At 35.3% G+C, this 13,860-nt stretch overlaps 1 protein-coding gene across 8 annotated transcripts in view; it reads right to left on the reverse strand.

Moving 5' to 3' along the window:
• The window catches only part of PCDH11X (protocadherin 11 X-linked), a 463,105-nt gene that overhangs the window by 374,977 nt on the left and 74,268 nt on the right, over window positions 1-13,860 (reverse strand). Inside the window, exon 5 of one of the 8 annotated variants that reach the window (XM_065846265.2) lies at window positions 9,469-11,516. The exons of the other annotated variants lie outside the window; for them this stretch is intronic. Coding sequence (XP_065702337.1) covers window positions 11,511-11,516 — 6 coding nt within the window. The 3' untranslated portion in view covers window positions 9,469-11,510. Of the gene's footprint in view, window positions 1-9,468; window positions 11,517-13,860 lie in introns of those variants that run through there. 8 annotated transcript variants of the gene reach the window in all.

Genomic DNA, 13,860 nt, shown 5'->3' on the forward strand with positions numbered 1-13,860 from the left:
ACACTTTTGCATAAAGTTGTAACTGTGCTGCTCAGTCTTCCAAAGGTTTCTGGAAAGAGAACATAGGCAACTGAATACGACACTCACCATTGACATGCCATCTCGGAATTATTATGCTGACAAATTATCATTCTTAGTCCGGTTTTTCCAAAAGCAGACCTGGTGGCATAATTCGGGAGGAACATGAACTCTTTAAAACCATTAACTCAATTTAAACTTTGATAGCAGTATTTATATGGCAAAATATCTAGTATTTTCTGGAAACAAGTTCTCTATTGGACTGCTTCTCCCAAAATGTTTTGCTGCAAGTTACCAAGTAGCAGCACAGGAACACAGCTCAAGTAGACAGACTCCCACTTCTCTTCCGTGACACAAACTTCATCTTGTAAGGATGTGTTGCCAGAAGGATTTACTGCGCTGCCCAATGCTTCACTGACTGAGCTCAATAGCAACTACCCTAAGAATGCAAAGTGAACAGTATTTTCTCCAAAGGTTAGATGCTATCAAAGGAGACAAAAATATGCATGCTGACACCTGTGAACTTTGCAAACAAGAAAGTGATTTCACTATCCACACCGTCAGAAGACAACATTTCTCACTTTCTCCTCGGGCATAGTTTTTGGTTTGCTGGAATGTACCAGGATCCACTGCAGGTTGCCTGCTAGCAGTATGCAGACATGTGCTAATATATTAAATACATATTCTCCAAAATCCTTGTACTTTTTCCTTTGTGAATATACTAGGAATTTATTACTAGTATAACGCTCAAATGTTCAAATAAAAAAGCAGAACTAACACATTTGAATATTTATCAGCTTATATCAGAGTAAAGGAGGTGAAATCAGACTGACAGAAATACACAAACAACAGTGGTATAATGAAGAAAAATCACTTCAAAGGTAAGAAAAATCACTATAACATAGTGTATAAGATGTTTAGTCTACAAAAGGAAGGTCAAATATCAGAAATTTTAATACCTCTTTGCACAGTAAAATTCACTAATATTTCAAACATCTTCTAACAACATACATGGAATAAGCACCCTTAGTGTCAACTGAGGTGAAAATATGAGTACAATACTACAACTCACTTTGAAAAGTGCTTTCTGCATTATCTATCATTCAATTACCTCAGCTCCTTCTAACTCAGAGTACATCATATGCCTCTGGTAATGAAGGTCACAGCTTCAAAATGTTCTCAGCTTTGTGAGCCCTGGTTTTTGAAATTACTTTTGTATTAAATTTCAGAAATCATCTTATTCAGCTTTAGCTACCTGAGAGCTAAGTGTCCACCCAGTTTCCTCCTGCAGTACCTGGAGCAAGGATAGTTACAGAGCATGATTCATTCCAGCTTGTGCCGGGTACTGGAGACACAGCAGCTGATTCTCTCTTCCTTTACCTCCTACAGAAAAAATGAATTCCAACCTAAACCCTTCATTTAAATAAATAAATAAATAAATAATCTTTATGCTACCTTTATAGCTGTTCAAAACGGAAACTATTATCGGTTGGAAGAAATCACTATGAGACGTTGACATCTGTTTTCAACATCAAGCATTACATAATACGAAGCAGATAATAAGGCTGCGTATGCTCTGCTTCTTCTACCCAAACATGACAGTTGAGTATCTAGGCCTGATACAGTGTATTTTCTGATTCAGCATATCAGCCAATCTCTTCTAAATTTGCAGAAGAGAATCAAGTAACCCAAAGATACTAAAAAAAACCCACAAAAACCTAAAACATTACCTCATCGCTTTTCAGCATTTCTCCTCCTAAAATATGCACAAAATGTTCACTTGTACCAGTCTATGGGATTCAGTACGATCACCATCTCAGTGAGATCACGCCTGCACCTGAATCATGCCCACGTACCTCACACAAACACCGTCATGTACAACCAACACCGTCATGAATTAGAACTGTCCTTCACTAAGAAAGCTCCATTCATCCTCAACAACACTCCAAACAACAGTTTTCTCGGATTTTCTCTATAATTTCCTGACTAAGAAAGGGTGTTCCATTTCCACACATCTGGTTTTGGATATCCTCTCAAAATTTTATGACGATATATCCTATTCGTTCCCTTTTCCCTCTCACTGTGCTCTTCTGGTTACAGTTGGTGTGGTGCTTGCCTGTAAGGTTTTGCAGTTCACATTTGTCTCTATACTTCAACAGTTCTTGGTTGATCCAGCTGTCACCATTTAAGCTGGATCAACCAGTACCTCCCTTTCAAAAACAAAATCGCTATTAAGCTTTTCTGACCATTTTTCTTTTTCGTCCGATCTCCAGCCACACTACGGCTAAGGCAAATACAATTACAGAAAAGAAAATCCATACAAAGCCTACAACCACATATAAGTCATGGGACAGAAACAGTGTAAGACAATCTGCCCCAATCCCTACAGTACCTTCAGCTGGGAATTCACATCACATCACTTTTTTTTTCCTCTCTGACCAGCAGTGGAACACCCTGTTCCAGCTCCTCACTCCCTGTCCTGAATAACACTCTTAACAAATTCAGATGCTATACTGTCAGATAAAACCAAAAACAAACATAAACCAATTAAACAATTAACAGACTAATAACCCTCTTCTATCTTAAAAAAAAAATGATTACAGTCATGGACTGTTATATGAAATTGCCATGGCAACTTTTGGTTCATTGTACCCAATCTGATTTCTTCACTCATGGCACCTAGTATTAGTACTTCCAAGGTGTATAAATTCAAAGTGACTAGTCAGATATTTTTTCCTCTGGAAATAATATATGAAATAGTTACATTGAACCAAGTACTACAGAACTTCTTTGAAATAACAGGTTGTACAGATTTACCCATAAGGTTGTGACATCCATTGGTAAATTCTGATTAATTAATAGAATATTCTGTATTTGAATATGAAAGAACTGATCCAATTTTTAAATTACTTTGTGGATCAGATGAGAAGCGACTGAATCCAAGGTTCACATTTCAGCACACAAAGTACTAAACTAAATACCTCCATTAAATACAGATCTACATTCTTGACTTGCAGTCTTTAAACCTGCCTGATGAAAAATAAAGAATAACTGGCATTTTTCATCAGGATTTTATCTTGATAAAAATCCTTTTTGCAGATATATTTGATATTCATTATGTTCCTGTAACAGCCTCTGCATCTCAAATGTTATCAAACCATGGCAGAATCTTTTCATCTTTATAATACAAAAGTAGACTTTGTGTTCTCAACTTTACTTTGTTCAGATTATCAATAGGGAAGTTTTGATTGACACAGGGAAAGGAAAAACACTTCTGATTAAATCTGAGAGCTTTTATTTGGGCTGATTCTACAAGGAGAAAAGGTTATCGATCTGTTATGACATATGTCAGATTTTTCCTAGCCATTATTTTTTATATAGACCATTGGACTATTATTTTCAGGAATAAGTATAGGTATCCTTCAATTAAGTTGTGCATTGTGGCTTTGATGAATACTTTCAGTTTATCAAGCAAGCAGATTCTGTCTTGCACTTCCATTTCAAATGAGACAACAGTGAACATGTTGGTCAGCCCCTCAAACCAAAATGGACATGCTTGTCGTTACCTAAACCAACCACACGGGCTTTCACCAAAACACTAAAAAAGCAGTTACCTTCGACTCTTTTTAACTGTATTTCCATATGATGTCCACTCTACTAACACCCAGCTTCTGGAATGTAATGTTTCATCAGTTCCTATAAAAATTTCCCATTCTCTTTCAACGTTGCTTTTTGTTTGGTTTGGTTTTGTTGTGGTCTTGTTTTTCTCTCTCTCTTTTTTTTTTTTTTTTTCCCCCTGTTACAGAATGGATAAAAAGTTTCACCTTCTAAAAAAATGGTAATTACTGTACTAAAATATTTCCCTGTATTATTGCAAACTATGCTCTGAGCTTGGATATTGCTCAATAACTTGAGTATAAGCACATATAATGTACAGTAAAGACAAGTATCACTCATAAGTAATAAACAATAATCAGATAGATTTTCTGTTACAGCTAATATTTATACTTGGGAATTTATGTTAATATGATATTCAAAATAGTTCACTACTCTCTCAGTTTTCCCTTTCTTTGTTCTAAAATATTTTGAATCATTCTAATGCAGCATTAAAATCCATGGAAGTTTTAAAGACAAGATCGAAGGATGCCACTAGTCCGATCTTTTCCAATTGAGTTACGAGTCAAAGAATAGGATACAAGTGCCTGTCATATAAAATATTCTTATTACTAAAAATTCCAATAAATATTTGCACTGGTCCTGTACCCAGCATTGAATCATTTCAGTCATTCACGGAATTTGAGGGTCTAGCTTACTTCATACCTTCCACCAAATGGCCAGAGTTGTAAAACGGTATATGTGCAGCATCACTATAAACAAAAGATGATTACATTTGCAAATATTCAAGTTGTTAGAGTTACCTTTTAGACTAACTCAATGCTTCAAAAATCTTTCAAACAGAAGTTTTTTTTATCACAACAGATTTGCCAGCAAGATCTGCATCCTTTCCCACGTTCATGAAGTTTTCCATCAAGGGAATTTCATTTCACCTCTTTATATGACACAAGGAAGAGTTTTAACATAGAACGTACTTTCTTTGAAGTATTCTCTACTTTGCTGCTGAGAAGGAACAAGCCCTTAAACTTTCAGTGTGTAAAAATGGAATGTGCACATTGATTCTGTTTGTGGCACGTGTATAGATTTCACTCAGGTAGAGAATGCTCTCTGAAAACAAAGCTCCGAAGGCACTTTGTTTTTTCCCTGATAAAATTTTAGATTCTCCCATCTATCTCAAGAAGAATTATGTTCTTCATGATTAAGATTACCGCAGTTCATTCTATGAAATTCCACAGTTATCATATCCTCAAGTGAATTTAATAAAGCTTAGCCTTAGCTGCTCTTGAGCAGCAGCCAAGCATTTGATTTGTTCTATTTCATTTTATTCATTTATATGCATCTCACTACCATCTGGAATCATGAAAACAAATAGTTCAAGCAGTTAATGTGTTAAAAAGGGGCGATGAAACAATGTAATATTCTCTTCCAATCCCCCCACCCCCCCCATTTACTCTGTTTCTTTCATATCCATTTCAGAACTCGTTGCCATTTCCTAATTCCAAAAAGACTTTCTGTAAGAGGATTGTCAGGACAGATGTTGGAACCCCTTACACAAGTGAGCACGTGCTGTCTTATCCATGTTCAGTGTTTCAAAGCCAAAATACTTGAATGAATAAATCATGCTTGGTAGCTGAAAGTGAACAGATACCTGCATCATTGTGTAACTCATACACAGAAAACATCAAATGAAAATTTTTTACCTCCAATCTCATCTTTCTTAATTGCTATTGCCAGCATTATTCTGTCATTTCTATCGGCTTTTAATATCCAACCTTTGTGGTAAGTTTCTGAAAAAAGTTTGATTCCCTCATTGTTTTGTAAAACAATCGTGACTGTTAACTTATTGGTGTTTTCACTAGTAGAACTACATGGAAACCAAATGAAAGCTAACAAAATATTTATAAAATAAAGACAAACACAAAAGCTGATGAGCCATACAAGTGAGTAGAAAATAGTGTTGGTTTGGGTTTTACTCTAAAAATGCACATGAAGAGGTATAAGGTATTTATATCTGTAAGTAAGACTAATTCATTCAGATACATATGCATATAAGCAGCGGATAGATAAAAACAAGAATCTGATTTCCACTGAGACATCTACATATACTTGAGGATCCAGAAATATTAATTATTTGTACTGACACAGGAAGATATTAGCCTCAGAGAATTCTGAGAGGATCCCATAAATGGGCTGAAAAGGAACAAGTACTTTCCTGAAAGTACTGACCGGCAAAGAAACAAATTCTCCCAAATGTGTTTGATTTGCAGCATTAGTTCAAGATTTACTTGTGTGAATATCCACAGATTCTGCATTAATAATAATATGGATCAATACAAAAGAAATAGTAACACAACAGAATGTACTACTGTATGCATTAAAATAGAGTGCAGAAGACATGAAGATTGAAACAGATGAAGACATGCCTGGTGAAGCCTGACAGGACAGCTGAAGACTGTTCAATGTCTCCAAGTGAAGAGGAAGATGGAGACAGAGACAAGAGTGAGACTGCGCAGAAGGAAAGAACTGCTCCTGTAGCTTCCTCACCTGAAGTGGTTCCTTCTTCTCATTCAAAATGAAGCTATTTTCAAGACAGAAAGGAAGGAACGAAGAAAGACCACCTGGACACACCAGGGCCTCACTAGAGCATGCTTTTGAGGAAAAGTCTTAAATTCAAATTTCATGTCAGACTCTGGTGATCATATCAAGAACAATGACAACATAACAGCCTAGAAGGAAACAGAGAACACAGGCAGAGGGCAATTCATCCCTCTGACAGCCACAGACAGAGAAAGCAAAGAAAGGATGAACACTGTGCTGAGAAAACAGACCGGAATTCAGCTCATAATTCTTAGCTGCAATTCAGTTATGGGAAATTAAAGCTCATATCTTTGATATCATAATTCAGTTTTTATTGGAAATAAGTTAGTTGAGCTTAAATGAACAACTTTGCTAAAAATGAAAAATATACTAAATACAAAAGAATAAAACCTATCTAAAGATTGCAGAAAATTAGTACCCCTGAAATATTCCTGATAACACACTTGGCATCCATCTGTATTAATATAAATAACTGAATTTTATTTACATGTGTGTATTTATGAAATAAGCAGAAGCTCACAACTTGGAGGAAATACAGAAACATCATTTTCATTTCCTTTTCAGTGGCAAGATTTAAGAGAATGAGTCTATATAATAGAAATACAGTAGTGTTTTGGAATAGTGGGAGACAGTATTGGAATGAGGAAAAGTGAAATAATGAAAGAAAAAGAACTGGAATTCAAAACTCCACTTGTGATATCATATAACCTTCAAGTCATCCAGAGTCACTTTCTAGTAGAGCGAGAACCCCGTACATTCTCAGAAGAGAAGACCAACCTTTCCAGCTCTCAAAACAATGTGGTCAAGTGAAAGCCTCAGCACTTGGCTGCCTTTCACAGCAAGAGGTACCGAGTACTGAGATACGCACAAGTCTACAGTACATACACCCTCACACTCTTTCTTCACATACACCTGCACACAAAATACATGTAGATAAATATAAGCACTATATATCTCTCTCTCTCTAGCTCTAAACACTGTATAAACACACATGTAAACATTATTAAAAGACCAGAATTCCTGCTTGGACCAGATTTCTTTGAAGAAAACATAGAAAAAAAAGACACATATTGCTAAGGAGTGTGAGGTCTTGAAAGAAGCATATTTCTTCAGATAGATTACTAGGAAGCTTTACTGTACTTCACGTGTGGTGAAGTTATTTTAATAACTACAGCTCCTAATCACTGTAAAAAATATCAGCATTTGTCCAGATCTGATGGTGTGCGTGCATTAAGCAAACAGACCACAAGTGTATTTAAAAACTGCTTCTCCAGAAGTCATACAAATATTATCTTCAAACAAAATTTATTTTAGAAATAAGACATAGAATGAACAGTGCTCAGTAATTCAATATGAAAGCAAAAAATATTAAAATTGTTTAAAAGATTTTATAAATAATACTGAAGACCAAGATGTACTATAAATATATGGTTTATGGCAAAACAGGAAATCACTGAAAACGTGTAACCAAAAATACCCTGCAGCTTACAGTTTATGTTAGAAAAATAATTCTATTTACATCGCAAACCAGATTTGTTCCTGCCAGCACCGTACTGCCCTTCAGCAGTCCTCCACTCAATTAACTTCAGAAGGATTTAAAGATCTCCTCCAAAGTCCAATACATTTTCTGATCTGACAGGCAGCTTTCACACAAACTGCAGATTGTGTGCCAGAGCTTTACCTTGGAGTGACTCACTTGATACCAGGGCACGTCTGAGAACGAGTGGCATTGAGTTCTGGTCGACACACACCCATATAACATCCAGGCATTGACAACATGACACAGGATGCAGACCAGCAAATCCAAGAGCCATCTCTGGCTGCTGGCATTGTAGGGCCAAAAGCAGCAGTGTGATTAATTTACACTATAAAACTGGCAACAAATAAAGAACTATTATTCTTGCTGAGCCACACGTAGCACTGTGACTAAAACTAAACTCTAGGACTATCTATTGACATATCTGCCGGCACTCATGACATGGGTGGCAACGTGCACCAGGAAAAAGGATGAATCTGAGATGATGCTGAGTAATCATAATTGCAGTCTAAAGTAAAATAAAATAACTTGGAAAGTATGATTTATATTCCAAAGAAAATATAGAGAGTTTTCAATTTCAAAAGCAGCATTTGGTACACTCCGTGATTCTCGCTCATAATTTACTCTGACTTCTATGCAGTCAGAAAATAGTATTTTTGTAGGTGAAGACCCTCAAGCAACAGAGTTGGTTTTCACACACATGTACCGAGTTGTGACTCAGGATGCTAATACTCAAAAACGGGGGGAAAAAAAAAAAAAAGAGAGAAAAAAAAAACCCACACAAAGAAAAAACCCGCACAACACCAAAAAAACTCAGACTACCAAATACATAATTTTTTGACTGGCCTCTGTTTAGTCTTCACATCATTGAGAAGTGTAGAAATTGGTATCCGGCACACATACATATTTGGTCAGTACACATACAGGCTTTCCTGAGACTTACATGAACCCGTTTAACCACCAGAAGGAAACGAGCTCGCTGAACAAGTCTCATGCCAGTCTATGAAGGAATTACTTTTTTAAAAGTGATACTTAGATGTAAGAAAACAAATCAAAACAGAGGAAACACATGAAACTGTACCACTTACGAGGTTGGTGGTTTTGCCCTCAGTGCATTTGGAGGGCTATTATACTTGGCTGTGCTGACTCATGAGAGAACTAGAAGAGGGAGATCACTCGTTTGGACCAATAATCCAACCACTTGATGTACCTTTTATTTCATACCTCTTAACTTATTTGAAGTTTAAAATCATCCTAGATTCTTCCAGAATTTTTTATTGAGAGACTGGAATGATACAACCAGTGAAATACTAGGAATAGGTAGACCTTCAGCTAGGTTAAAAGCAATAGAAATCTCATGAAAAGTATTTTTTCTCTGCAAGTACATAACTGGTGCTTTTAACTTAGAAATGTAGTTAGGAAAGATTCTCTTCATACTCCATGCAATGTATGTCCACCTGAGATGACTAAGTTACATTATGCTCGAAGTTAGGTTAACTTAGGTCAGTATCTCAACTCACTATCCCTCGATTAAGAAAAAAAAAAGTCTCAATGTAAGCATTCAGATTATTTGGAACTTTTCTGAATCAAACATTAATTTTATGTATATGAGTTCTCATCAATGAAATCAAACAATTATCATAAGATAATAATAATAATAATAATAATAATAATAATAATAATAATAATAATAATAATAATAATAATAATAATAATAATAATAATAAAACCAGAAACTGCAAGCCTGTGAAATCCTACTATCTTCCTGGCAAACATCTCTGCTAGGCCCAATAGTTCTAACTCTTAACAATTATCTCTGAACATTTCCCATCACACACCGACAAAGCACCTACACAAACAATTGTAACAGCAATAGGCAGGACCAAGCTTTGTTACACTAAACAGTATTTCTTGAAGAAATTCCTAACTATGTCAGGAATGAAATCTCCACCCAAAACAACTGGTTGAATTATGGTATTTAGTCAATAAATATCATTACTGTATGTCTAGCCACAGCAAGTGTTGGGCTTTTTAATTTAAAGCACAAATGCTGCAAGGGTATGATAAATAGGAATAGCAAAACTGTCTTACAGATACACAAACTTCTTCCCAAGAAAATTACTTCATTATCAGAAATGAAAGATCTTCTGTAACAGTCATAGCTATAATTATGCAATACAATATGCTAAATTACAATACGTACTTCATTATTAATAGAATTTATTTTACAGATCAAATAGCCAAATACACGTTTTCCAAAGAGCCAGATAGCAAATGTGCAGAAAACTATAGGCAACAGTCATGGTAGACATTCTGCAGTCCAAGAACTGAGGCAACGTGATTATTAAGTACAAGCCTATAAATATCTTTACATCAAACATACAGTCATGTGTAAGAATTCCATGTTGTTGTCTATTTCATGAAGCATTAATAACTTTTTCTTTAAAAGAAAGTTATATATACTGTATACATCCCAGTTAAAAGTAGTGTATTTCATTTTATTCTAGCAAACTAATATTACATGTCTTCAGATAAGTGCAGAAAACAGGGTTCTTTATACTCCTTTGCTTCCTACGAGATTTTTGCATTGCATATGAAATTCTAATATTATAGATGATACATATTAAGCATTACTCCCTAAAATGTGAGGCAATATACAAGACTTTGCAACCAACCTGCAAACGACGCTATGATATTCAAATTTTATTTTTAAATGACCTCTGCTAAATAAAAAATTATAATGTAGAAAAAAAAAAACATTAAAAAAGTTAACTATACATAGAAATAATTTGGGAAAAAAGGAACAGTAGGCCATTTTTTGCCCCCCTGTGTGCTGGCTAACAGTGAAAAAAGTATGCATGCTCTTTCCTATTTTATCACATTGAAAAGTAAGCCACTGGATTTATGACTTTCTTTTTATTAAAGTATTTCAAAAGGTTAAATGTATGGCACCTGTTACACAGACGTTATCTAGATTTCAGCAAGCAAACGCAAACTAAATTTTATTTTTAAAAGTGAATACTTTCCGGTTATTTAAAAGGTGATAATTTATTACAAAAAGTGGATAAGAAAGCAGAAAGTACTCATTTTTCACTCTACTATTGTGCCTATAAAATAAGAAAGCAGTGATTTGATCAATTTTATTTATGATCCATAGCAGCAATATCACCATTAAAAATATTATGGAATAGATATAAATAACAATTCTTAACATGTGTAATGGTGCTGTAAGTGTCAACAATTTCTTTTTCTTTTAAATGCAGGGAGTATAAAGAACTTTACATTCTCTTTTTAATGTATGAATAAAATTTATTGCTCCCTTTTAATATATTTATAGAAACAAAATTCCTAATTGTTTCAACTAAAATAAATAAGGAAAAAAATCTGGGACAAGAAGAACACAAGCAAAATAAATTTACCATAATTGCCAACTATGAAGAAGGATGGGTCACATTACTTTTTTCTTAGCAAAACTATGTTATAGAACACTATAGCACAACGTACTAAAATTTCTTTGTCTTTTCTTTTTAAAAAATTCTTGCCCTTGATACCTTTCAGTAGGGCAGCTTGAACAGTTCATCGTCACTTCCAAACCCCTCTGGAGATCAGACGATAAATTTCTTCGGCAATCAGAGACAGGACAAAGGGCTTTCTCGTGCTATTTCCATGTTTTCATGTTTGCTGGCTTAACATCATTGTGTACACGTACGACTTCAGTATATAACATCAGATGCGATGACGTTCAGAGCTGGCAAACAGAGAAACAGCATGAGAAAAGCCCTTTCCTGCATCATTTTCCCCATATATTGTAAAGTTTGTTTCCAAACTCCTACAATGTCAATCACCGTATGGTCTGCGAATTACTGAACTATTGGGGTTTTAAGTAACCAACCAGCTTTGCTGTGTGTGTGTTTTCAGGTTTCTGTACACAAAGATCTGCACACATCAATATACTCATCATAAAAATGCTGAAACAAGAGCCAAACGAATAGGTTTTTTTTTCTTGCTTTATCAGCTCAAAACCCCAAGTGCTGTTGCAGTATTATAGCTATCAGAAGACTACCGTGCTACCTACAACATGTTCTACAGGATTTTAGCTGACTTCATTCAAAAGACCACAAAGTATTTTTATTTGAAGAGGTCTTCTACATCTTTAATTTATATAATCAAGAGTTAGAGTCCTAAAAACTCCCAGAAATTAAGCCATTCAGATCAGTTATTTCCCAGGAAAGAAAGCACTTTCAATACCACAGTCACCAAGACATCGCCCACTCACTGGTCAGGAAATTGCTACCAACTGCAATACCCTCTGGGAGAAAATAGGAAAGGAAAGAAGTTTGAAAATTAAACAGAAGTTAAATCAGACTTCATTGTTTACAATGGTTTATAGTTGTAGGTCATTTGAAAAAATAAAGTTGGGTCACAGGGAGATAAGATTGAACTTTTCAGTTCTCACTTAAAAAATAAAGGTGAAATGCACTAAACATTTAAAAAAAATTATGCTGCTGTTAGAAAGACAGTTGCATATTGTTCCATCTTGAACAAAAATCACCCAATTATTACAGCTGGAGCTTCCTCTATCAAGTTTAGTATAAACTCAGCCAATGAGTTCTTAGTGGGGAAAAAAAAGCACCTTTGTTTTCTCTGAATTAGTTTTTATTTTACTGTCATATTCAAAATCTTTCATTTTTTCCATCACACAAAACATTAATTTAATTTTATTTTCTTCCCATTTGTGCTCTGGTTTTGTCCTCTACTATGAATCAAGGGGGGCACTTCCCAGGTATCTTCACCCATGCTCTTTCAGTGAAAAAATAGATATTAAAAGACCAATTCTCATATTCTTCAAAGTGTTCCACTGAGGTAAAGCATTTTCTTGACCAGCTTTACTTTGGCACTACTGCTCATTTGAGTGTGCTCACTAACTTACAAGCTGCAGACCTTCACTTATCCTTCCATTAGAAATCTTTTCTCCAGATGTGTATTTCATTTTTATTTTTCTGAAATGTATACACATGGCACTGTATTAGAACTATCAGCTAGAAAATTAAGAGAAAATAACAGGAATATTTAGAATCAGAGAAGTCTATTTTGAAATGGCTTTTAGGAAGAGCTTATACAAACAGCTATTTAGCTGATACTATTCTTTGCGCGTAATTTACTCTGTATCTGTCAATGCAAAGTACCAGTGTTATCTCTATACTTTTTCGCATACCAGAAGCATCAGCACTGCCTACTGATGATTACAGTATACAAGATAAAACTCAGTAGTTTCACTGTTATTAAACAAAACAATAAATCCCACAGCTACAGATTTACATAACAGCTGAGTTTTCAGAGCTATTATTTTCAGGAACAGTGCAATATTCCTTCCATTCACATCCTAAGCACACTGTTCTCACGGTGAGGGAGAAGCTATAATGACATTTCATGACATTTCAAATCAGAATCAGAAGAGCAAATATAACATAGCTGGAAGCAGGTCTGAGCAGTCGCTAGTGGGACAGCAGGGCCTCAAAAAGACAGTGTATTTCAAATGAGATCTACTTCCCAGTCAGGTTTCTATAAGGAATTCAGTGTCTATCTCCAGTCAGTTTTTAACAAACAAGCTGAACACAGATTACTATGACATCTGAAATTTCTGTTCCTGACTATGGATATGTTCACAGATGATAGAATTCTGGCAAATGAAATAAACTAATGAAGATCTGTGTTAGTAAACATGAGAAAAATGAACCTTCAAAACTGTTAACTCCCTGAGTGATTTCCCAAAGATAGTATAGTGTAATAGCAATGGCGCTAAGCTAACAGACAGACAAGAGTCCGCCTGGGAGCAGGGAGAGCCACCCAAAGCTACAGAATCATAGAATCATTTTGGTTGGAAGAAACCATCAAGACCATTGAGTCCAGCCATAACGTAAGGCTAGCACTAAACCATGTCCCTAAGAACCTCGTCTAAACACCTTTTAAATGTCTCCAGGGATGGTGACTCCACCACTTCCCTGAGCAGCCTGTTCCAGTGCCTGACAATCCTTTCCATGAAGAATTTTTTCCTAATCCAATGACTGCACCTTCCAGTTCTATCGGGGAAG

This window comes from Patagioenas fasciata, chromosome 11 (assembly GCF_037038585.1).
Source record: "Patagioenas fasciata isolate bPatFas1 chromosome 11, bPatFas1.hap1, whole genome shotgun sequence".
NCBI lineage: Eukaryota > Metazoa > Chordata > Aves > Columbiformes > Columbidae > Patagioenas > Patagioenas fasciata.